We start from the raw sequence: 24,739 nt of genomic DNA on the forward strand, positions 1-24,739 counted from the left end.
ACAAATTTGATTTAGTTCCCAATATATTTTAGAAATGAAGCCTTTATCAGAAATACTGGCTATAAAAATTGTTTCTCAGCTTTCTGCCTCCCTTCTAATTTTGGATGCATTGCTTCTGTTTGTACAAAATCTTTTTAATTCAATGTAATCAAAATCACCCATTTTGCATTTCATAATATTCTCTATCTCTTGTTTGGTCATAAACTGTTCTCCTTTCCATAAATCTGAGAGGTAAACTGTTCTTTCCTCGCCTAATTTACCTATGGTATCACCTTTTATGTTTAAATCATGTACCCATTTTGACCTTATTTTAGCATAAGGAGTAAGATGTTGGTCTATACCTAGTTTCTACTATACTATCTTCCAGTTTTCCCAGCAGTTTTTGTCAAATACTGAGTTCCTATCCCAGAAACTAGAGTCTTTGGGTTTATCAAACAGTACATTACTAAAGTCATTTACAACTATATCTCTTGTGCCTAACCTATTCCATTGATCCACCCCTCTATTCTATTTCTTAGCCAGTACCAAATAGGTTTTTGTTTTTTTGGGTTTTGGTGGGGCAATGAAGGTTAAGTGACTTGCCCAGGGTCACAAAGCTAGTACATGTCAAGTGTCTGAGGCCGAATTTGAATTCAGGTCCTCCTGAATCCAGGGCTGATGCTTGATCCACTACACCACCTAGCTGCCTCCCAGTACCAAATCAGGTTTGTTTGTTTGTTTGTTTGTTTTTGTTTGTTTGTTTTGTGGGGCAATTGGGATTAAGTGACTTGCTCAGAGTCACACAGCTAGTAAGTGTTAAGAGCCTGCCTAAAAAGGGCACTTGAAAATTGATAACTCAGAGGAAGTACTCAGCTGTGAATCATTTTAGGCCTATCTCTAGCTACATACTGAGAAAAGGGTTAGGAAAGGGCAGTTTGCCCTGTCCCCTTGCCCTCCCCACTCCTGGCTTCCATAGGGCCAAGAGGATATGACATCTAAAGCAAATGTCTTGCCTAGGAGAGCCTGGCCTGGGTTTGGGCTAGTTCTCTTGTGCTTGTTCTTTCCAGAATGAATTAGAGCTCAGTATTTCTCAAAATCACTAGGTTACCTCCAAACCTGGAAAACATATACCTTACTCCAATTTCATAAGTATTCCTTTGAGTACTTAACCAAATTACTAGCTTATCTTTAAATGTCCCAATCATTTTTAGACAAATTAAAGGCACTTAAAATATATAATATTTTAAATTTTAATTAATTTTATAAGTAACTACAATGCTTCAACACTTTAAGTACATGGAATTTCATTGGTATGGGTATTACCTCCAAGGACCACAACCCTTCTAGAAGTTTGTAGATCATCTACAAGAGCTTCTGTGACCAAAGTCACTACCCTGTGGCCAAGGTGAACTTAGTTTGGCTGTTCGGATAGTTAATAAGCATTTATTAAGTGTTTCCTATGTTCAAAACTCTCTTATAAGTGTTGGGAATACAAATACAAGAAGAAAGAATGCCAGTTCCTGCCCTCAAAGAGCTTATATTCTAATAGGGGAAGACAACACATAATAGAATGTTGAAAATGGGATGGAGGGGCTTGGGACTAGGGAGAAAAAGATACCCTGCATCAAGGCATGAGTACAGTTTAGAGAGAAATGACCGCCTTGGGTACCAGGGAGGAGGAGTCATTGAATCAGAGAGAGAGGCTACAGGGGCAGAGAGTAGACGAATTCATGTATGAATTCATGGACTGGAGTGAGCTTCAGGCAAGAACATCCATCCATCACTGAACCCAAAAAACCCGTGGATATCTAATATAAAAATAAAGCTTCAGCATGGGAATTTAATGAAATGAAAATACTACAGCCAACAAATATGAAAGCGCTGTATTCCATCATTCATTACAAAAATATTAAGCCATATTCAAATTCTTTTGACTTACAATATTTCAACTTCATGCCATAATGCATATAATCTTTTCAAAACTATCCCTCTACACAGCCTGCTTACTTTAACATAAAGTAGTAAGTGTGCATTTTCAGACTTTGTCTCCTTATAGGATTGCAAACATTAATAAATCCTATGCTTTTAAAGATCTTTAAATTTTCTGCCATTGTGTAAAAATGTCACTCAAGCATGGAGAAAAACTGGTCTTTTGTTGCTAAATTTTTAAGAACCATCAAACAATGTAAAAGGAATTCTGTTTAGAATAACTTTAGTTTTTGCGTTCCCAGGGGCTATAGCATATGCACAAATAAAACATGTGACAAAATGCACAAAAGCCTGTTAATAACCATAACCTTGCACCTGTGATGTTTAAAATCTAAATTGTGGTCGCCTTAAATCAGAAGCTTTAGCTCCAGTCTAGCCTAGAGTTCCAGCCTGGTTGGGTTCTTCCTGAAGTCCTCCTCCAGGAGCCTGCTTTAATCAGGAACCCCTTAGCAAGCTGTTTGTGGAAGCTTTTTTATACATCTGGAACAGAGGTGGTCCTTACACACTGCTTCAAGGTGATTGGTTGGCGGCATCCAAATCCATTGTCTTTGAAGTTGTTCTCAAGTTGAGTTCATAGTCCAGTTTCTGAGAACAATACCTTCTTAAGGGATAGCCAGGTGTGATTACAATCCAGTTAACTTGAAGTAAGCTTAATTAGCAGTCAATCACTCTCACTTGATTCAATCAGTATAGATTAATCTCCATGTGGGTCTTTGAGTATCTGCTAAATCCCATTATTTCATCACACACCCCAAAATAAAATGCATTATTTGTAATTATCATGGTGGTGATGACGATGATGATGATGATGATGATGATGATGATGATGATGATGGCAGTGATGAGGTGATGATGACAACTAACATTTATATTTCACCTACCACATTCCAGGCACTATGCTAAGCACTTTACAATTATTATCTCATTGGATCCTCACAATAACTTCAAGAAGTAGGTGCTATTGTCATTTCTATTTTACAGATGGAAAAACAGAGAGAAACAGAAGTTGAGTGACTTGCCAAGGGTCACATGATTAATAAGTATCTGAGACTGGATTTGGATTCAAGTCTTCCTAATTCCAGGCCTGGGCTTTCTATCCATGGCACTTACATATAATAAAATATTCATAGTAGAACTTTTTGATTGGTTCTGTTTGCTCCTTACTCTGCAAGTAAGAAACTGTGAGACCTTGGGCAAAATACTGAACTCCTTTGAACCTCAGTTTCTTCAAATATAAAATAAATGGTTTGTGTAAGATGATCTCTGGTTCTTCTTCTTCATTTTTTTTTCAGGGCAATGGGTGTTAAGTGACTTGCCCAGGGTCACACAGCTAGTAAGTGTCAAGTGTTTGAGGCTGGATTTGAACTCAGGTCCTCCTGAATCCAAGACCAGTACTTTATCCACTGCGCCACCTAGCTGCCCCCTGATCTCTGGTTCTTCTAACTCTAAAATTCATTATCCTACTATTCCTAATAAATATCTGAAAAGAATTTTAGACTTTCAAAAAAACTTTTATAAATTAAAATTAGTAAAACACAGAAATAAAAGAAAAAAAATTTTACCTAGACAGGCTACCATATATAATAACTAGAAGACAGTGCTGTTCCTTATAAGTTACTCCAGGAGGTTCTGACTTTAAGTCCTAGGACAGGTGTGTGGGTATACTAATCACATCTTTTGGTTCAAGCCCTCACCCACTGATCGCTGCTTTTCTTCTCTTCATAGTTGTCAATCATATAATGTTGTCCTAATGTTAAAAGTCAGTTTAAATGGAATGGATAAAAGGTAATGCAAGCAGCAACATTGCTCAAATATAACACAAGACTGTATACTGAATTTGATCCTAGGCCCAGGTTCTCCCAAAGTCAAAAAATCTTTCTAGGACACATTTCCTATCGCTTTCCCTACCTCCCTCTCTCTCTGCCTCAGTCTGTGACTCACCTACCACCTTGAGTATGAGAGCTAACACAGAAAATAATTATTTTATTTTTTGAGACTTCCCTTCTCCCATGAAAATGATGAGGACAAATAGTACAGTTAGCTCATGACTAGTTTAGAAACTTCTGTAGAAACTTAAATGATAACCCTGGTCACAGTTGCAAACAAAATAGCAGAATATTTCAGCTCTAGGCTCTAGAAATGCCAATCCCCATATCTGGAACTTCACTGACCTTGAAACCCCAACATTGAAATTCCTCGTCATAAATCTAATGCTGACACTGCCAAGGTAATAAGAACAATCCTGAAAGTCACTGAATTCCTTCAATTACCTTTCTGTTTTTGCCTTCTAAGATTCACATGCAGGGATGTATATTCTGTATCACAGCCACGCTGCAAATCTGTCATTGAAATCTAATTCTACAGCTAGGAGATGCCATCAATTTCCTTGTCCCTCTGGTTCTCACTCCAGTTGGGCAGTGTAGCCACATGCCTTGTTACATATATTTTCTCCATGAGTAAAATAACAATTATGGTATGTAATATATACTAGATAAGAATAACTATTTCCTAAGCATCTCAAAGCATATATGTGCTTAAACATATTATTCAAAATAATGGAGTGACTATAAAGGGATTGTACTGATTTTCTTTTGTGACTCATAAACTGGCTCTGAACTGGAATAACTGTAGAGCCTTCCAACACAACAACAGGAAAGGATACATTGCTGATTAAAATGTATTGGTGTTGGGGAAGCTAGGTGGTACAGTGGCTAGAGGGCTGGCCCTGGAATCAGGAGGACCTGAGTTCAAATCTGACCTCAGACACTTAACACTTACTAGCGGTGTGACCCTGGGCAAGTCACTTAACCCAAATTGCCTAACTAAAATAAAATTTTAAAAAATGTGTTGGTGTGCTTTTTTTAATATAAAAAAGTCTCTTCTGTTTAATAGCCACATTTAGCAAATAAGAGGCCAACAGTATGAAAGGGACTGATTAGAGAAAAAAGTAATGAAAAGTGATTTCACAAAATACCATTTCACTAAAATATTAAAATAACAATGTATAAGAAACATGATTTTTTTTTCAAGTATTTTCAATTCTGTTCTTTTGCAAAAAGAAATCCTGGAAGCTGTCACTGAATTTGCCTTTCAAACAGGACTGCTTTATAGCAACTTAATTCAATTTATTCATTAGCTGAGTAGAAAAGTTAAAAGCAACAATTACTATTCCCCACGTGACTACTGAGGGCAATATAGAAGTCACATTTCTTGAAATATGCAAATTATATAGTATACTATATAAATAAAAATTACCGTAAAACGCAAACAGCATGTAAAAGTGCATCTATAGTTAAACATTTTGTAAAAAGTTGTATAAAATAAAACCAAAAACATTTGGCCATCCTCCAAGATAATAAAGTGCTGCTGCTTTTATTAAAAGAGTTGTAATAAGAACCCAGATCATAAAGAAGAAATGTTCTAGAATTCTCTGCCATTGAGAGCCAGGGTGTGGGGTAGGGAGTTGAGAGAGAATGAAGAAAAGTCTGTGAAGATTGGCACCTGCTCTGCAAGTTACAGTATTTAGACAATTGCTTGGGTTGCTTGGGCATTGATAGGTTAAGTGACTTTCCCGGGGTATCAGAGAAAGAAATTGAACTCAGCTCTTCCTCATTCTTAGATAAGCCCTCATACTTGTCCCACACCACCCCATGCATAAAAAACCTTAAAAGCATAAGACATGTTATACTAGGTTAGATCAATGGCCCATCCAACCCAATACTATTTCTGATAGTGGTACTGAGAGACATTTTTTGGGAAAGAATGGTTTATAAATTTTTAACCCCTTCTAATTTCTTAAGTACTTTACTTAAGTGTAACAGGGCCTTTGGAACATGCCCAGGTCACCTAACATGGAGGCATTCCAATTTCCCTATGATTCAGGTGAGTGTATAACTACAAGAAGTTGTCTCTAAAACTGACCAGACTCTCTCTGTGCCCAGAGGGTGACATTCTAGTTCACCCATAGTACTGGTACCATGAGCTGAACCAGTAACAGGGAAAGGACTTCCATCTCCTGGTCTTACTTTCAACCTGGAGGCCAAGAAACAGACTAGGGTTTGTCTTGTGTTTTGTTTTTCCTCACTTTCCAGTACAGGTAATGATCCCCACTGGACTTGGGAGTTCAAGTCATAGCAGCCCTAGAGCTAGGATTACAGGCAGAATGGGGTAGCCAGCCAGCCTGGTTGGGAAACTGAGAAGCCAAAGAGTCTGGAACTAAAGTTCAAGGGGTGTTTTGGAGTTGGAAATGGGATTGTGCTCTATGGGAATAAAGCTGTTATGAATCTAATTCTTTTCCTCTCCCTAGGGAGTGAGGTGGTATAATAGGTAAGGTGGAGAAATTATTCCTACAATGTGTTGAGGGAGTGTTTGTATGTTTGTAATATTTTTGGAAGTAAAAATTGCTGTTAAAAGCTAACCTGGGGGGCAGCTAGATGGTGCAGTGGATAGAGCACCGGCCCTGGATTCAGGAGTACCTGAGTTCAAATCCGACCTCAGACACTTAACACTTACTAGCTGTGTGACCCTGGGCAAGTCACTTAACCCCAAATGCCTTACTAAAGAAAAAAAAAAGCTAACCTGATTGTAGCTAAATGGAACTTGGATACAGGGGACTATGCCCTACAATTGTGGGAACAACCACTGGTGGGGCTGGAGCCATTTGCAGAGAACCTAAATACCCTCAATTTCCTCTTAAAGATAATGGAGAATCCTGGTGAAGGGGTAAAAATCTAACCTACCCGGCATTCCAGGCTGTGAAGGCTAGAGTAGTTACTGTTACATAAGTATTTAAATATCTTTACTATTATGAAACTAAAATGCAATTCTATATCTGAGAGATACATTGTAAGAGTAGTCAAACCTTCTAGTATTAAAAAAAAAGTGGCTTCTAACACAGAAAAATATTTTGGTTATCTATTAACTATTAGAATTGCTACCCAACTATACAAGCTGAAGAGCAAACACACTTTTAAGCTGCAAGTCTAAGAAATTATTTTGCACAAGTGCTTTCGTTCCACATTAATTAATATTTTTTAAATTATGCCTCATTTCCAACATATAAATATTTTAAAGCCTGTTAAGTTTCATCAGTCCAAATAATAGTGTACCTTCTATTATATGGTTAAATTGATATCAGAAGGAAATAGGGAGATTGTTGGGAGGTTTGTGTGTTAGGTAAAAATGCCTAAATGTAATTTTAAAAAGGCAAAAGAGAAGGGAGAAAAGTACTTGATTTGTAACCATGCAGGTTCTGGATTTGAATCCCACTGAAGCTACTTATTACCTATGTGACATTTAAAAAAATAATAAACAGTTGTATTTAAAGTTTTGAGTTCCAAATTACATCCCTCCTTCTCTCCTTTCCCTTCCCCCCTCCCTGAAGTGGTAAGAAATCAGATATAGGTTATACATGTGCAATTATGTAAAACATTACCATGTTAGTCATGTTGTATAAGAAAAATTGAATAAAAGAAAAAAATGAAAGAAAGTGAAAACATGCTTTAGTCGGTGTTCAATCAATACAATTCTTTCTTTGGAGGTGGATAGTAAGCTTTATTATTAGTTCTTCGGGATTTTCTTGGATCATTGTATTGCTGAGAAAAGTTAAGTCATTCGCAGTTCTTCATCAAACAATATTGATGTCACTGTGCACAAAAATCTCCTGGTTCTGCTCACTTTACTATACATAAGTTCATATAAGTCTTTCCAGGTCTTTCTGAAATCATCCTGTTTGTCATTTCTTATAGCACAATAATATTGCATCACAATGATGGGCATTCCTTTGATTTCCAATTCTTAGCCACCACAAAAAGAGCTGATATAAATATTTTTGTACAAATAGGTCTTTTTCTCTTTTTGGGGATGTCTTTGAGATATAAACCTAGCAGTGGCATTGCTGGATCAAAGGGTATGACTATGTGACATTTAACCTATCTGAGCATGTCTTAGGATAACTCCTGATAACTCATATCTGGAAAGGTGATATGTCTCCTATAGCTATTTCTCTTTTCTTGGATCATTATGAGGTAAGCCTGAGGCCACAGCATGAGAGATAAAAGAACAATCTTTCTTGATCCTCTAGTATTAGCACTTTCTCCCACCTAGTACTATATTTACTTACTTGGTCCATGTTGCATCTTCCACTGGTATGTAAGCTCCTTGAGGGCAAGAACCTAATTTAGTTTGTCTTTGTATGCCCAGAACCTAGAAAGCTGCCTTTCATGTTGTGAGGCCTTACCAGTTTGTTGATTTGAACTGAAATTATATAATCTGATGAGCTTTATTCAAGGATATGTTGCAGTTTATCAGATCCCAAAATGAATTAAGCTTTGATGGCCTCCTATAAAGTATCAGTTTTGTCTTCCACAGAGATCCCAGAAGTGACCAACACCAGCTGATATCAAGCAACAATAGCCACAGGATGACATTCTTTGTGCTTTTTTATTTGGAAAGAGGGGCTCCTTTTGAGGTATAATCTTCACTTCCTCAATATTCATCCAATTTGGGGCTTGGTACTATTTTAGGGGGCAGATAGGTGGCACAGTGGTTAGAGCACTGGCCCTGGAGTCAAAAGGACTTGAGTTCAAATTTCATCTCAAGACAGTTACTGGCTGTGTGACCCTGGGAAAGTCACTTAACCCCAATTGCCTCAAGCACCCAGAGCCATCTGCAGAAGTCCTGATATATATCTTGTCCCTGGACCCAGATGGCTCTGGAGGAGACAATAAGGTTGGTGACCTTGCACAGCACTCCCACACTTAAATCCCATTCAGTGCAAGTCATCACATCATGGTCTTCTTTAGTGAGAAAATAATTATTAGTAATGAATTTCTTATCCTTCTCTTCCCCCCCCCCACCCCCCAAAGTCCAGGAAAGTTCAGCAAATCTTGTCTGGGATAAGCCCGAGGGAACAAAAGGAAATGGAGATTGATTCTTTTGTCTAGCTCAGAGAACACACTTTCCCTTTTGCCCTTCACTGAGGCTCTCTTCCATTATGTCATAGGGTAGAGTTCATTTTAATTTGGACCTCCCTCAAGTCATGTCAACTAATGGAAATGAATGATGCTAACCAATTAGCTTTTTTTAAAAAAATAAAAGTATTTTATTATTTTCCAGTTACATGTAAGAATAGTTTTCAACATTTGTTTTCATAGGATTTTTAGTTCCAAATTTTTCTCCCTTCCTCCCTTCCCTCCCTCCTCCCTCAGAGGGAAAGCAATCAGATATAAGTTACATATGTACAATCACATTAAACATATTTCTGCATTAGTCATATTGTGACAGAAGAATCAGAGCACAACGGGAAAACCTCAAAAAAGAAGGAAAAAAAAAAAAGAACAGCCCCAAAGTAGAAACAGTATGGTTCAATCTGCATTCAGAATCCACAGTTCTTTTTTTTGGGATGTTGAGAACATTTTCTATCAAGAGTTTTTTGAAAATTGTTTTTAACCAATTAGCTTTGATCAATGCATAATGACCCGCCTCTATCAAAAGAATATAAAACCTTTAGCTACAAGGAGTTCAGGGGCTCTCGTTGCAGGCTCTTCTTTTGAAGGTCGTCTGAACTCTCCTTGAGACCATGTACTATCTAAGTAATAATAAATGTTTATTGCCCAAATGGGTGCAATAGCCATTAATATACAAATAACAATTAATTTATAAAATACAGTATTAGCAAATAATTTTTAAAAAACACACTGTGAGAATAAAGGGACGACAACAGTACTATTTTAAATTGGAGTCTATTACCTGACTCACACACAAGTCTTTTTCTCTGTCAAATCAATCAAAAGACTTTTAAATAGAGAAGAAAGGGAAACAGACTAATCAACTTAAGGTTTGCAAAGCACTTTATACACATTATTTCATTTGAGCCTCACAACCACCCAGCAGTGAGCTGTGGCGATAACAATTTTAAAGTAAAGAAAATTGAGCCTCAAAGTGACTGAGTGACAAGCCCATGGTCACACAATTCATAAATGTCTGGGATGAGATTCAAACCCAGATCTTATACAGCATATCATACTGCTTTCTAGAAAGCTGCATATTCATCAAGCTAAATGCTTTAGCAGCTATAATGTAGGGGAAAGAATAACAGCACACATACCAAGAAACTGAGAGGAGAAAAGATCTGAGAAAGTAGCCATGATACCAAATGTCAATATACAAATGACTAATGAAAAGTTAATAAGACAAATTTGAGAATCTTATTCAAATGCATCACTGAGAATTAGTTGAATCAGATCCATGATTTGAATAAAGTCCTAAAAGGGTTTACCTTATGCAAAAGAAAGACAGATAAAAGAGAAGATAGAGTAGTATAGCCGATTCAGAAAATACATGAACCAAAGGGATCAATCATGAATAGAAAGTATTAGGGTAAAGATGAATAGTGGCAAAAACAGAAGATATAGTTAACACTATCCAGAATACTCCTGCCTCCCTTAGAAAGAGGAATAACACCATTCCATTGTGCCAGGTTCCCTCTAAAAGAGTAGACAGCAGGATCCTCCTTCCTTTCAGGGAAAAGAGGCAATTCCAACAAGGCTCCAGTTTGGTGTCCTTCCTTGGGGGAAAAAGAAGTAATACCATTCCTTCAGCTCTCAGTATTTGTCTCTGGTCTGAACTACATAAGGTCCTGAAAGAATTCTATCCTGAGACCAAACCCCTACAGTGGGAGGGAGAAAGGAATAAACATTTATTATATGCCAGATACTGTGCTAATATTAGGACAAATATTATGTTATTTAATTTAATTTTCACAAGCTTGTGAGCTATTGTTATTATTTCCATTTTGCAATTAAGGTAATAGGCATACAGAGGTTAAATGACTTGCCCAGGCTAATAACATTAGAAAGTTGTCTGACACTGGATTTGAACCCAGGTCTTCTTGACTAGGTTAGGTCACTTAACCACAATGAAAACCTAACTTGAGGTAATAAAACTTGCCCCGTCATACATTTCAGAACCCAATGATTTTGAACCTATGGCTGTCATTCATTCACACTCATTCTCTGTCCACCACTGTCCAATACCTTATTCTCATTGCTCTTAAACCATTCTCCAGAAACTACCCATCCCTCCCAACTATGTGGCAAAATGAATAAAGGAGCACTGACTGGCCCTGAAGTTGGGAGGACCTGAGTTCAAATCTCACCCCAGACACTAGGTGTATGACCTCTGGTAAATCATTTAACCCCAATTGCCTTAAGCATCCAGGGCCATCTCCAGTGGGCTTGATGACTAGACCCAGATGGCTCTGGAGGAGTGAGGTTGGTGACTTTGTACAGCCTTCCCTCACTTAAATCCAAGTCAGTGCAAGTCATGACATCACCAGGATGTCATGGTTCTCTTTGAGAACAAAGGACCAACAACCCTTCCCACTGTGCTCTCCCGCTCACCAGCAACCATCTGTTTTTTCCCTCTGAATTCATTTAACACCCTAAGGTTCAGTGGAAGAAAGTGAATATATTTAACCGTTAGAAGACTTAATTGAGAATATGTAAACTGGCTTCCAGTATTTTGAGGGCAGTTACAGCCTTACTTAGTCCCAGGGGAGTAGTAGGTGATAGCGATTGTCAAAAGGCAGATTTAGGTGGGATGAAAGAAAAAAAAAACTTTCTAATAATAGGAGCTCTTTAGAAATTGAGTGAATTGACTTAGAAGAGGATTTCTCCTCACTAGAAGTCTGTAAGAAAAGGCTAGATGATCTCTTCTGGTATGTTATTTAAGGGATACTTTTCTAGGTATAAAATGAACTTACAGGTACTGAGGTGTGACCTTAGGCAACTCATTTACCCTCTTTAGTCACTTAACCTCTGTTTACCTCAGTTTCCTCAGCTATAAAATAGGGAAAGCACCTACTTTGAAAGGTTGTTGGGAGATTCAAATAAGATATTAATTGTAAAGTGCTTAGCATAGATCCTGGCACATAGAAAGAACTATATGTTAACTTATTTTTTAATTGGAATAATACTTGTACTAACTATTCAAACAAAATGTATGCAAAGTGCTTATCTTAGATTCCCATTCCTCCATGAAATCTTTCCTTTTACTAAAGATGATTTCTTCCTCAAATTTTCTTAGAGCATTTCCTCACTATATCCATCTCCTTGGCGAACTTATTTTTGTACAAGTCATGAGAACAAGGATTCTTTTTTTTTTTTGTCCCACGGACAGCTTTGACAAAGGGGGTGAAAACTATGGACCTTTTCTTGGAATTAAAAAAAAAATAACTGACGGAAATGATAACTTTCAGAGGGAAATTAGTGAAACCGATCATGTAATTTTTCTCCATCCAAGTTCATCAATCTCCTGAAAGATCTCTGCAACAGAATGTATCCTCTTTGAGGACAAGGGCAATGTTCTTTTTCATCTTTGCATCACGATAGGACGAAAAAGGTCTTTAATAAATACTTGTTGAATCCATGACTCAGCTTAGCACAACCATGCTATGAAGTACATAAATTGTGTACTAGCTAAGACTCTGGGCAAGTCATTTAATATTCCTTAGCCCCAGGTTCCACATCTGTAAAATGGGAATCAACCTGCTTCAGAGATGATGTATGACTCGAAAAATAAAGTATGCAAAGTACTTTGTAAAATCTTAAGACACTATAAAAATACAAGACTATTACTATTAATGTCAAGAATGCATTTGTTTAATCCAAAAAGCATTTAGCCATCACTTTGCGCCCAAGGGCCAACGTTAGAGCTGAAGATTCAAAGGAAAAAGTCCCTGCCCACAAGGAGCTTACATTCTACTGAATTTTATGCCAGAATTGCTATGTAAATATCGTACACTTGGAGTCAGTTGTCCTTTCGGGAGTCATAACCACGTTCTCCGCAAAAAAAAAAAAAAAAAGGGTTCCCGAAGGAACACAAACGATGGGTGGGTGTAGGACGCCGCGGGCGTAGACCACAGCAAAAGAGCTTCCTCCCCCATCCATCCCCCGGGATGCAGGCCCTTTTCACCCGTGACCTCGGCGTCCACAGGAAGTCTCTTTGGAGGGCCAGCAACGACAATAGAAGCTGCTCAGCCTCTGGCCAAAGCACGAGAGAGAAGTCAAAGAGGTGCCCGGGAGGGGTGGGAGGTCGGGGAGGCGTTCAACGAAACAAAAATAATCTACCAGATTGCCAGAAATGCAAGTTTCAAACTTCGGATCCACTACTTTCCAGGTTGCCAGAGAAGAACCGGAAAAGGCATGCCCAGATAGGCGCCTGCGCAGCAAGAAAGCAATCATCCCTGCATCCCCCGGCCTGGGTTGAAAGCCCCGCCCCGAGACCGCTTCACTCATTCCCTCCCCACCCAGCCCAGGATAGAAGCTGCGCAGGCGTAGTCGGGGATTTGTCTGTTTGTTCCCTTTACAGCAGTATCAATAAAGTTTGACGAAGAGATACTCCCTCTTTCCCGGCAAGATGGCGGAGTACGATCTGACTACTCGCATCGCGCACTTTTTGGACCGCCATATGGTCTTCCCGTTGCTCGAGTTTCTCTCAGTCAAAGAGGTGAGGGAGCTCCCGAGGCTACAAGGAAGGCCTGGGAGCTGAGGCGGTCTTTGCTTCTTCTGTCCGGCTGCGGGAGGGGGCCCCAGGCTTTCTACACGTGTAAGGCGGCCTAGGGGCCAGCGGCGGGTTTTCCTTCTTCCGCCGAGGCCGGCTGTGGCTTCCAACACAGGGGACGCGGAGACGATGAGGAAGGGACGCGGTTTTCCTTAGACTGCTTTGGCCCAAGATGCTTCTGCGGCCAACTCGTCTGCTGTCGAGCTCCTACTACTGTCTTTCTCTCAAGGTGCATGGCAGAAGAGTTTTAGAACAGCGTAGGAGCGAGCAGAATCGCTTGCATTTCTTTTACGGGTCTGAGGAAAGGTTGGGACTTAGGTCTAACTCTCCTAGCTTTCTCTCTGGCCTTAACGTCTTTGCACCTAGATGAACATTTTGGTGTTTGTCTCTATTATGAATGGTCACATAAGAATTTTTGTGGCCTCTTGTCGGGTTAATCTTCACTTTGTTCTTCCTTGTGTAACCCCCTTTTTTCCCTTTTCCACCTTCTCTTCCTGCACCCTCCTCCACCCTTTTAGATTGCTCAGAAATGGTTTTTATTTTCTTCAGGTCGTTAACCCAGTTCTCTTTACGTGTAGAGAAGGCTAAAAGGTAAAGCGGGGCAGCGTTTGTCAGTCGTAATGAAATGTATGTACTTGTTCTAAGCCGTCTTGGACGAGCTGGGATTCTTTAACCACTTTCCTTAAAAAAAAAATAGTATTGTAAAGCTAAAGTGCAGTGTTCTTGTGAACTTGATCTTTCATGTGCTTACGATAAATAATAAAAAAAAATTTTGTTGTTTATTTTTGTTTTATGTGGTACATTGTCTACTTAGTTCAGGTTGTAAACTGTAGAATTAAATCCACGAAAAGTTTTTTGTATTGTTTGGAAGTTCTCTCTTTATATTTGGTAACGATAGACTCATTTTACAAAACCAGTCCTGATGCTTAAGTGCTTTTTGTTTCTAAAGTCCTACTTTAAAAAAAAAAAGCAGAAGTCGTTTCAGGGGTATTTGGGGTGTATGTTTGTGATGTGTTTGATAAGTTTGTAACTACCCTAGGTAAAGACAGAAAACTGTCCAAGGACGCTTTAACTGATGAGTACAAATTTTGAACTGTCTTTTATTTACTTTTCTTTGTATCTTCAGCACTTGAGAGTCTATTAAGGCTGCTGCCTTAATAAATGCTTATTGACTAGCTCATCTACTACAAGTCAGTGAGAGTTGACAGAGGCATATGCGAAGTGATTTGTCCATAGTCTCAAAGATAGTAAATGTCAGAGATGGCATTTAAACCGAGGCCTTCAGGACTCCCTGCCCTGCTGCTCCATCCACATAACTCCTTGCTTCACATTTAGTGTTCCAGTTTTCCTGACTACCCTATGAGACATGTTGGAAGGGATGCTAAAAAGGGGTACATAAGTTTGACCAGATTGCTAAAAGAGTCTGTAAGGGGAACAATAGGAACCACGATCATTTCTTATATATTAATGCGCTGTCAAAATGCCCCAATCACCTGGTGGCCTAATGGTCAAAAGTAAGAAAAAAATAACAAACTATGTTAAGCAGATGATCTTGTCCCCTATTGTAACAACTAATGTTATTTATCCAACCTAAGTTGTAACAGAATGCTATTCATTGGCTGTGTAATTTAAATGGTCATCAAAAATTATGAAAACTAAATCTAAACTCTAGGAAGTTGAAGCTGCTATCACCAGTTTCTTTAGCATGCTAATACATTACTTTGCTTTCAATTTGGCCTATCTTTGACAAGCCAGTTATCAAACCCCCATTGACAGCTGCCCATCTCCCAAGATGTCCTATTCCTCCTAGTTGAGGGAATTTCTTGACAGGCCCTTAAGACAAAAAATGTTTAAGGACCCTTTCTGTAATAACATGTATAAAAATAAGTTGGATATGTAACAGTGGCAGGGAGATATCCTGAGGAAATAAACTAAGTAGACGGAGAGCAGAGTGGACTGTTTCATGGAGTTGTAGTCTAAGCATTTTACCCACATCTTACTTGAAGGTAATGCAAGTTTTATTCTAAGAGTTTTAATGACGTACCTAAGGTCACACAGGTAATAAGTTTTGGAGCAGTATTCTGTTCACAATGTTTCTAGGGATAATTAAGAAATACAGCCTTCAAGTTGGCAATGGTGTAGTCAGGTAGATAAGGTTTACAGAAATGGAGCAATTAGGTAGTACATTTGCAGAAGGGGTGGGGGAGAACTGTTAGCCTTTAGTATTCAAGGAATAGATTAGAGAGAGTGGTGATGATGGAGAGGGCTATGTTCTGGAAAAATTTTTAGAAGGGACCTTAAGAGTCATTTAATCTGACCTTCAACTTGATGAAATACTTAATATGGACCACTACTTCCTTCTCTGGGGTTGGGTTGAAGTTACAGAAAGATTTCGTTTTGATTTAAGGAAAACAATGGATTTCTTCCTCATTGGAGGTTTTCAAGCAGAGACAGTATGAACAGTTGTCAGGCAGGGATATTGTGGAAATCATTTCTATTTATTTATTTAATTTTTTTTTTGGTTCTGACCCTCCAGCCTGGGGTGCAGGGGTTCCTTTTATTTATTTATTTATTTTTCCAATTACATGTAAAAGTAGTTTTCAACATTCATTTTTATAAGATTTAGAATTCCAGATTTTCCTCCCTCCCTTTCCTTCCCGCTCCACAAGACAGCAACCAATCTGATATAGGTTATATATATATATATATATATATATACACACACACACACAATCCACAAGTACTTTTTTTTTTGTCTGTGTTCAATTAATATCAGTTCTTTCTCTGGAGGTGGATAGTATGCTTCATCATTAGCCCTTTGGCATTGTCTTGGATCATTGTATTGCTGAGAGTAGTTGTCATTCACAATTGCTCATACAACAATGCTGTTGTCACTGTGCAGAATGTCCTCTTGGTTCTGGTCACTTCACTTTACATCAGTTCATATGAATCTTTTCAGATTTTTCTGAAATCATCCTGCTTGTCATTTCTTATAGTACAATAATATTCCATTACAATCATATACCACAGCTTGTTTAGTCAATCCCTAATCAATGGACATTCCTTTGATTTCCAATTCTTAGCCACCACAAAGAGTTGCTATAAATATTTTTTGTACATTTTTTCGCTTTTCTCTTTTTCACAGTTACTATTAATTGTTTCCCTCCATCCTATTCCCTTCCCCATGATATTTACTATATTATCTATCTTCTTTCACCCTATCCCTCCTCAAAAGGGATTTGCTTCTGACTGCCCCTCCCCCAATCTGCCTGCTCTTCTTTTGCCCCAGGAAATAATTCTTGTAGAATTAGTGATTTGACTACATTGCCTTGGACGAGAGATTTGCCAAATCTGAAGTTCTTTGATTATGAATCATATACAGTTTTTGTATTCAAGTGCTTATTAGAATAGGGAGCCTAAAACGTATACAAATAACCAATACATACCAGTGACAAAAACAGTCCCTTTAGATAAAGAGCTTATTGTGGTTTACTTAAAAATAAGTGAGTAAAAACTAATTGAAGGAGGGAGGAGAGTACTCAAAAGCAGAGGAGTCTGGGAGTCTGGAACCTTCAAGGAAGCTAAGAATTTGGAGAGTTGGAGGACATCAGAAAAAACTCCAAATTACTAATAATATGAGAAATACAAATTAAACCAATTCTGAAGTTCTATTTCACACTCATAAAATTAGCAAAGATGAAGATACAAAATAAAGAAAAATGCCAGATGTTAGGTTTTAGGGGGAAACCAGCCATATCAATGCTCTGTTGGTGGAGCTGTGCATTGATCCAGCTATTCTGACTAACTGCATTTCTCCTTTTAAAGGTAGTCGAATTCCTCTCTCTGCTACAGAGGTGCCCTTTACATTGGAGTTGTTTCATGGTGATCCAGCTATTCTGGAAAGCAATTTGAAGCCATTTCAAAAGTGACTAAACTGCATACTCTTTGACCCAGCGATACCATTAGGAGATCTATATATCAAAGTGATTGAAGAAAGGAGAAAAAGGACCCATATATACAAAAATATTTATAGCAAAGAATTTGAAACTATGGGAACATCAATTGGAAATATCAATATTTTGTGACTACTTGAACAAATTATAGTATATTAATATATGGGAACATAATGGTGCTATAAGAAATGATTGAAGGGATGATTTCAGAGAAACTTGGAAAGACTTGTAAGAACTGATAGAAAGGAAAGTGAGCAGAACCAAGAGAACAGTTGATAAAATAATAGCATTATTAAGAAAACAACTTTGAAAGACTTAAAAACTCTGATCAGTGGAATGACCAACCAAGTGTGCTACCCACTTCCCAACAGATTCAAGGTACAGAGTGAGCCATCCATTTTTGGACATGGTCGCTGGGAGATTTGTTTTGCTTGACCGCTTATGTTTTTTTCCCAAGGGTTTTGTTTTCTTTTTTCAATTGTGGTTTGGTTGAGAGGGAAAGGAGGGCTAGCTATAGGTTGTGACCACTTTCTCCACCCTCACCTCGTGGAAAAAAATGAAGAGGAGCATCTTAAGCGTTTTTTTGTTGTTGTTTTTTTGAACTGAAGAAAACAAAGGAAACAAATAAGCCAACTTTGAAAGTCACATGTTGAAATTATTATACCCCTAAATGCGTAGTCCTCTTTTCTTTGTTCTGCTTTGAATATGGAAATGCACATGTTTTGGTTTTGGGGTTTTTTTGTTTTTTTTTTAAAGTTCAAAACATTTTCAGTGGTGACTCCTTTCAAGGTGTTTTAAGACAGTAGCCTTCAGCCTCTTCAGATGAGGAGCCAGACATTATGCTGATGTGCCTGGTGTCTTCCATCTCCTGCTAGATACAACCTTTCCCTTAAAGGAAGGCTGCAAGGTGCCAGACTATGAGTCTTCTCTCTGCCTCAAAGCTTTGATCTGTGCCAGCTCCTACTGGAGTTCCAGCTTCTACCTCCTGCTGCTAATCTGATCTTCCAGCCATAATGTAGAGAACCTCAGGTGCAAAGAGGACTATCCTTTTGCTACCTCTGGCCTTCCCACTCCTGTTGCAACTTCCCTTCAGGGAAGAGGAAAGTTGGTGGGGAATTGGATTTCTCATTTCTGTTCTAAAGGTTCCACTTCCATCTCCAGTCATATACCCTTTCCTACCTAATCTCCACCCTTCAGAGTGAAAAGGAATAGTGAGGCATGACCTGCCAACTGAACTTCTGATCCTGTGCCTTCTCCTATCTCCAAAGTCCTTTGGGAAAGGAGTGGCATCCTCCACTCAGAGATGAACATTCTCACACCTGATCATAGCTTTCATACTAAGTGATTCTGAACTCCTTGTAGGTCATTGTCCATACTACATTCTCACCCACCAACACCCGAAATGGTTATTCCCCATCCCCCTCAACCTTCCCACTCCAGAGTTTCAACAAAACTCCATTTAGCCCTTCCACTGTGCCTTATGGAATGGCAAAAAAAAAACTTCGCTTCATCTTAAAACTTTTCCTTTTCCACTCCTTCCATCTAATTTATTACCTTACCCCTCTTTCCACCTTCCTTATTTACTATAGAAGGCACCACTATCCTCTTAAGTCCCTCAAGCTTGGAACCTAGGAGTCATCTTCACTCTTAATCCCCACCCCCACTCCCCCAATATCCAGTTTGTCTCCAAGACCTGTCAATTTCACCTTTGCAGCATCTCTCAAATAACTCCCCTTCTCTCCTTTGACATTGCCTTCACTCTGGTGCAGACTCACTTTATGCCTTGACTGTTGCAGTAGCCTGCTGTTGAGTCTCCTTGCCTCATATCTCTTAATTCTAGTCTATCTTCCTTTCAGCCACTAAAGTACTTTTCCTAAAGTGAGATCCAACCATGTTACTCCTCTACTCAATAAACTCCAGTGGCTCCCTCTTGCCTCCAGGATGAAATACAAAACATTCTGTTTGGCATTCAGAGCCCTTCATAATACAACCCTTCTAGTTTTCCAATCTTCTTACACCTTATTTCCCAACATGTATTCTTTGATCCAGTAACACCCTCTCCTAAGTGTTACATTTACAAGACACCCCATCTCTAACTCTGGGCATTTTTGCTGGCTTTCCCCCATGCCTGGAATGCTCTTTCCTCAGCTCCCCTACTGTCTTCCTTGATTTCTTTCAGTCCCAACTAAAATTTCACTTTCTGTAGGAAGCCTTACCCCCCAACCCTTTTAATTCTAGTGTCTTCCATCTATTCATTATTTCCTATTTGTTCTCTGTATAGCATTTTCTTGGGGGGTGGGGCAATGGGAGTTAAGTGACTTGCCCAGGGTCACACAGCTAGTAAGTGTCAAGTGTCTGAGGCTGGATTTGAACTCAGGTACTCCTGAATCCAGGGCCGATGCTTTATCCACTGCGCCACCTAGCTGCCCTCTGTATAGCATTTTTATAGATAGTTTTTTGCATGTTGTCTTTTCTCTTAGATCGTAAGCTCCTTGAGGACAGGGGCTGACTTTTGCCTTTTTTTATATCCAGTGCCTGGCATATAGTAGGTGCTTAATAAATGTATATTGATTGATCTCTAGAGAAGAAATGTTGACTTCTGAGAATTGTAGGTAGGCCAGTTTGGCTGAAATGTTGAGTATATGGCAGGGATCAATATTAAAATATAGTTAGAAGAATGAACTGTTATCTCTTTGTCCGGGGCTTTAAATGCTAAACTGACTTTTGTATTTAATCTTAAGCAGCAGCTGGGAGATGCTGAAGATTCTTGAGCTGGGGAGTGAAGATTACTTTGGAAGCCGTGTTAAGGATGGTTAGAGAGGACAGACTGGAAGCAGGGAACTCTTTTAGTAAGCTACTTGAGCTTAGATATTTTTTCCTGTGCTAATTTCACATTGTTCCCCATCATACACTTCCCTTTTCCCCTCCCTCTTATTGAACCATTGCTCCTCCCAGGGAAGGCTGCACAGATTTGCTGTCTCCATTTCTTACCAGTTTGCACTCTAGATTTCTTTTTTCATGTCTCCATGTTGGGTACCTTCTCTATCCTTCCCCTATCTTATCTTCCTTTTGTATGTCTTATGCCATTGGAACATAAACTTCTTTGGGTCAGGGACAGTTTTTCAACTTGTGTTCCCAGCATTTAGCACAACATCTGGCACATAATCAGTATTTGTTGAGTGATTGACAGAGGTCCTCAGAACAGGCTTTGGCACAATTAGTGATGTGAAATGTGTGTTGGAACCAATAAAAGAAACTTGAGAAAGACCAGAGAGATAGTAGGAGGCCACTCAGAAAGGGAATGTCATAAAAACCTAGAGAGAGAAGAGTAACCAGATGGAGAGGGTAGTCAACAAGGCAGCAGAATTTAGGAGTTATGAGATATTAACTTTTTTTTTTTTTTGGTGGGGCCATGGGGGTTAAGTGACTTGCCCAGGGTCACACATCTAGTAAGTGTAAAGTATCTGAGGTCGGATTTGAACTCAGGTACTCCTGAATCCAGGGCCGGTGCTTTATCCACTGCGCCGCCTAGCTGCCCCTGAGATATTAACTTTTGAAAGCAGTTTCAGTTGAGTGATGAGGTTCGGAAGCCAAACTGCAAAGGAATAGGAAGTGAATAAGAGGAAGGTGAAATCTTTGAGTCAATGAGAGTGTAAATAGCTTTTTCTAGGTTTGTTGTTATTTGTGTTTTTTTCTTATTTATCTTGAGTTTCAGTTCACTGTTAGCATCTTTGGTCTATCCTTCCAGGCTCAAGGTAATTCTGCATAATAGAAAAAAAGCAGAAGAATGGGAGTTGAGTTCTTTCTTTTCTCATCTTATGAGTTCATCAAGGGAGTTATGTTATCCATATGGAGAAATGGGAGCTAGTATAGTTACGAGGATTTGAAATTAAGTGACCAGGGGCAGCTAGGTGGCACAGTGGATAAAGCACTGGCCCTGGAGTCAGGAGGACCTGAGTTCACATCTGGCCTCAGACACTTGACACTTACTAGCTGTGTGATCCTGGGCAAGTCACTTCGCCCCAATTGCCTCCAAAAAAGAAAGAAAGAAATTAAATAACCAGACTCAGTGATTGATTTTATGTAAATGGGTGGTATCTTGGAGGAACAACTCTTGTGGAACATCCCAGGAATCCTTTAAAAATTTATTTCCTCTACTTTATACCCCCAGTTAACTTTTTAAGATTTTTTTTTCTTTTTTTGTTCCCACCCTATTAGAAAAAGCAAAGCCTTTGCAACAGATATGCATATCAAGCAAAACAAATACCCACATTGGCCATGTGCAAAACATACTTGTCTTATTTGAGGTGATATGTCTATTACCTCTCTGGTTGGAGTTTTGAAATCTTTCAGTGTTGTGTCTTTATGTGTCATTTGTGTGTAAACCATTCTGGTTCTGCTTACTTCTCTCTTCTTTAGTTCTTCCCAGCTTTTTCTGAAACCATCACCATCATTATTTTCATACACCATAATTTGTTCATTCATCTCCCCTCTGTTCCCTTAAGTGATGGGCACCTACTTTGTTTCTTGTTCTTTGCCACCACAAAAAAACAAAAACAAAAACCACTGCTGTGTATGTGTGTGTAGGTAGTTTTTTCTTCCATCTTTGATCTTATTGGGATGGATGAAGGGTTTTGCACAATTAGGACATAGTACCAAAATGCTTTCCAGAATGGCAGTACCAAATCACTAGTGCATTGGTGTGTCTTTTCCCTCAGCCCCTCCAGCATATGCCATTTTCCTATTTTGTCAATTTTGCCAATCTAAATGGATTTGAGGTGGGACCTCAGTTAATTACACTTCTCTTTTAGTAGTTTGGAGCATTATTTTTCATATGGCTGACTCACCAGTGTGACAAGGTAGCTTCAAAAGATAAAGCAGTCTTAGGCTCTATTAAAAGTTTCAGTGAGCATAAAAGTAAGCAATGGTCTTATTCAATTTTTGGTAGCTCATTTCTGGAGTATTATGTTCAGTTCTTAGTGCCACATTTTAGGAAAGACATATTTAAGTTAGAGTGGATTCCCGGGGGAGAGCACAATCACTTCATCTGACAGTGCATGAAAATTTTTGCACCATCATGTAGTTCACCATCTCTACTGAAAAGAGAGAAGTGTTTCATCATTGGTCCTCTGGAACCGAGACCAGACTAGATAATACAAATAATCTGAATCCTGAAGTCTTTTAGCATTATTTTCGATTAATCAATTTTTTAAAAAAACTTCTCAGAATATTTAACTCTTTGTTGCAGATATATAATGAAAAGGAATTGCTTCAAGGAAAATTGGACCTTCTCAGTGACACAAACATGGTGGACTTTGCAATGGATGTGTATAAAAACCTTTATTCTGATGACATTCCTCATGGTAAGTAGCCTGGTAATAAATTAAGACCAGAACTTTGGGACTCTGGGCATGTTGTTTTAAAGTTTTAAGCTATAAAAGCTTCTTTGCCAGGAGGCTTAATTATTCTTAGATTGATATATAATTATAAAGAAGTTTCTTTCAAAGGCACAGAATTGTTATAAAAGATCATCAAATGCTTTCTGTTCTTGATAGTCCCTTTTATTTATATTGATAGTTATGTGCCTGTATATATTGGCAATCTTATTTGTTCCAAAGGTATACCCTTTTCATCTTGAAATAAGAAATAATATAGAAATAGCTCTATCAGTTGATAAATGATCCTGTAGATTTAAATTTTTCTACCTGCATTTTGTTCATACACCAACAGTGATTCCTTCAGTAAATTTTTTAATATTTAACAATAGCATGTGCAAAGAAAATACTGCCTACATTGAGGTCACTGATTTGTCTTAAATTCCAACAATTTGCATAGGAATCAACTAAATACATACTTTAAAGAAGGAAGCAACTGAAACTTTGGTGTCTTTGTCTTTTTTGTTGTTATCTAGAGGATAAGAGACAAAAGGTAGGTTATCAAAACTGAGCAACATATTCATCAACTATAGCAGGATATTTGGGTTGTGCACATCCATAGGCTATCCCCGAATGAAAATAGAGAGTTACATTTGTCTCCTTTGGGGATGTTTAGCCCCTGTAATGGTGTGTATTAATGTTGATTTGTAACAAATTGATAGCATAGCATTAAAAGTGTTTTCATAACCTACTCAAAAGTCAGTTGTTTCAAACCTCTAGTATTGTTGTAACAATAGAATTGTTGAGAAAGTATAAACACAAGTTGTTATTAATTCAGTAATTCCTTTAGATGGATTAGTTACAATAGTATCTTTATATAAAGATAGATCTGTAAGATAAATTGATTCTCCAGTTTACCTATTTTAGGATTTGAAGATTCCCTTAAGGGTGGGAATTGCTGATGTAGATAGAAAGAATAATACAGGGCCCTTTCCCATGATGACTGGATTCATATATCTTTGTGCCTCATTTGTTATATCTTATATAGATCTTATTAGCTGTATGACCCTAGAAAAGAAACTTTTCCTTTCAGTCTCGTGTTTTGTTTTGTTTTTTAATTTGTAAAATGGGAATTATAATCCCTTATACTACCTACCCCAGGAGAAGTAGTTATTGATAGATGAATAAATCCAAGGACAGTGAGTCTATCCATAAAGTTGACAATTATAATCTGATTTGCTATGCATCAGCATTATTGTAATACTTCACTTTTTTTTTTAAAGCTTTGCATGAAAAAAGAAATGCTGTTGTTGCACAACTAAAACAGCTGCAGGCAGAAACTGTACCAATTGTCAAGATGTTTGAAGATCCAGAAACAACAAGGCAAATGCAATCTACCAGGTAGCCACTTCTTACTTTGAAATGTAGTAATGGTTGAAAAAATAGTAGTGAGGAGTTAAAAGATCTGATTTCTATTTATGGCAAGGTAGTTTTCCCTCTAGGGCCTGTTTTCTCATCTCTAAAATGAAGAGTCTGGACGAGATTATCTTAGAAGTACTTTCTAGTTCTTATTCAGTAGAATCTTTCCAGCTTTATTAATTTGAACATGATTGCAGCTCCCCAAAATGAAGATGATTTGAATTGCCACTTTTCCCCCTTTTTTGCCTTTTTGCTGACTGGCAGTGCTTATCACTAAATGCTAATTTCATTTTTTATTTCTTTTTTTCAAAGGAATAAGAAAAGACTTGTGCAGTAAAGCTTTCTAGAACAGTGATCTCAAACTCATATTTTAATTGTATAGCATATATATATTTGTTTTGATGTTTTATAAATTTTTGTTTCTTTCCAAAAAGACTTGTTCATCTAGTTCTAAATATCTCC

At 38.2% G+C, this 24,739-nt stretch overlaps 1 protein-coding gene and 1 pseudogene across 1 annotated transcript in view; one reads left to right on the forward strand and one right to left on the reverse strand.

The window, feature by feature from the left end:
* The window catches only part of LOC122746499, a 30,516-nt pseudogene extending 26,202 nt beyond the window's left edge, over positions 1-4,314 (reverse strand).
* A 9,004-nt stretch (positions 4,315-13,318) lies between these two features.
* Positions 13,319-24,739, forward strand: part of EIF3E (eukaryotic translation initiation factor 3 subunit E) — a 50,389-nt gene continuing 38,968 nt past the window's right edge. The window contains exons 1-3 of the mRNA XM_043979652.1: positions 13,319-13,476; positions 22,732-22,846; positions 24,142-24,259. Coding sequence (XP_043835587.1) covers positions 13,387-13,476; positions 22,732-22,846; positions 24,142-24,259 — 323 coding nt within the window. The 5' untranslated portion in view covers positions 13,319-13,386. The remainder of the gene's footprint in view (positions 13,477-22,731; positions 22,847-24,141; positions 24,260-24,739) is intronic.

Source organism: Dromiciops gliroides, chromosome 1 (genome assembly GCF_019393635.1).
Source record: "Dromiciops gliroides isolate mDroGli1 chromosome 1, mDroGli1.pri, whole genome shotgun sequence".
NCBI lineage: Eukaryota > Metazoa > Chordata > Mammalia > Microbiotheria > Microbiotheriidae > Dromiciops > Dromiciops gliroides.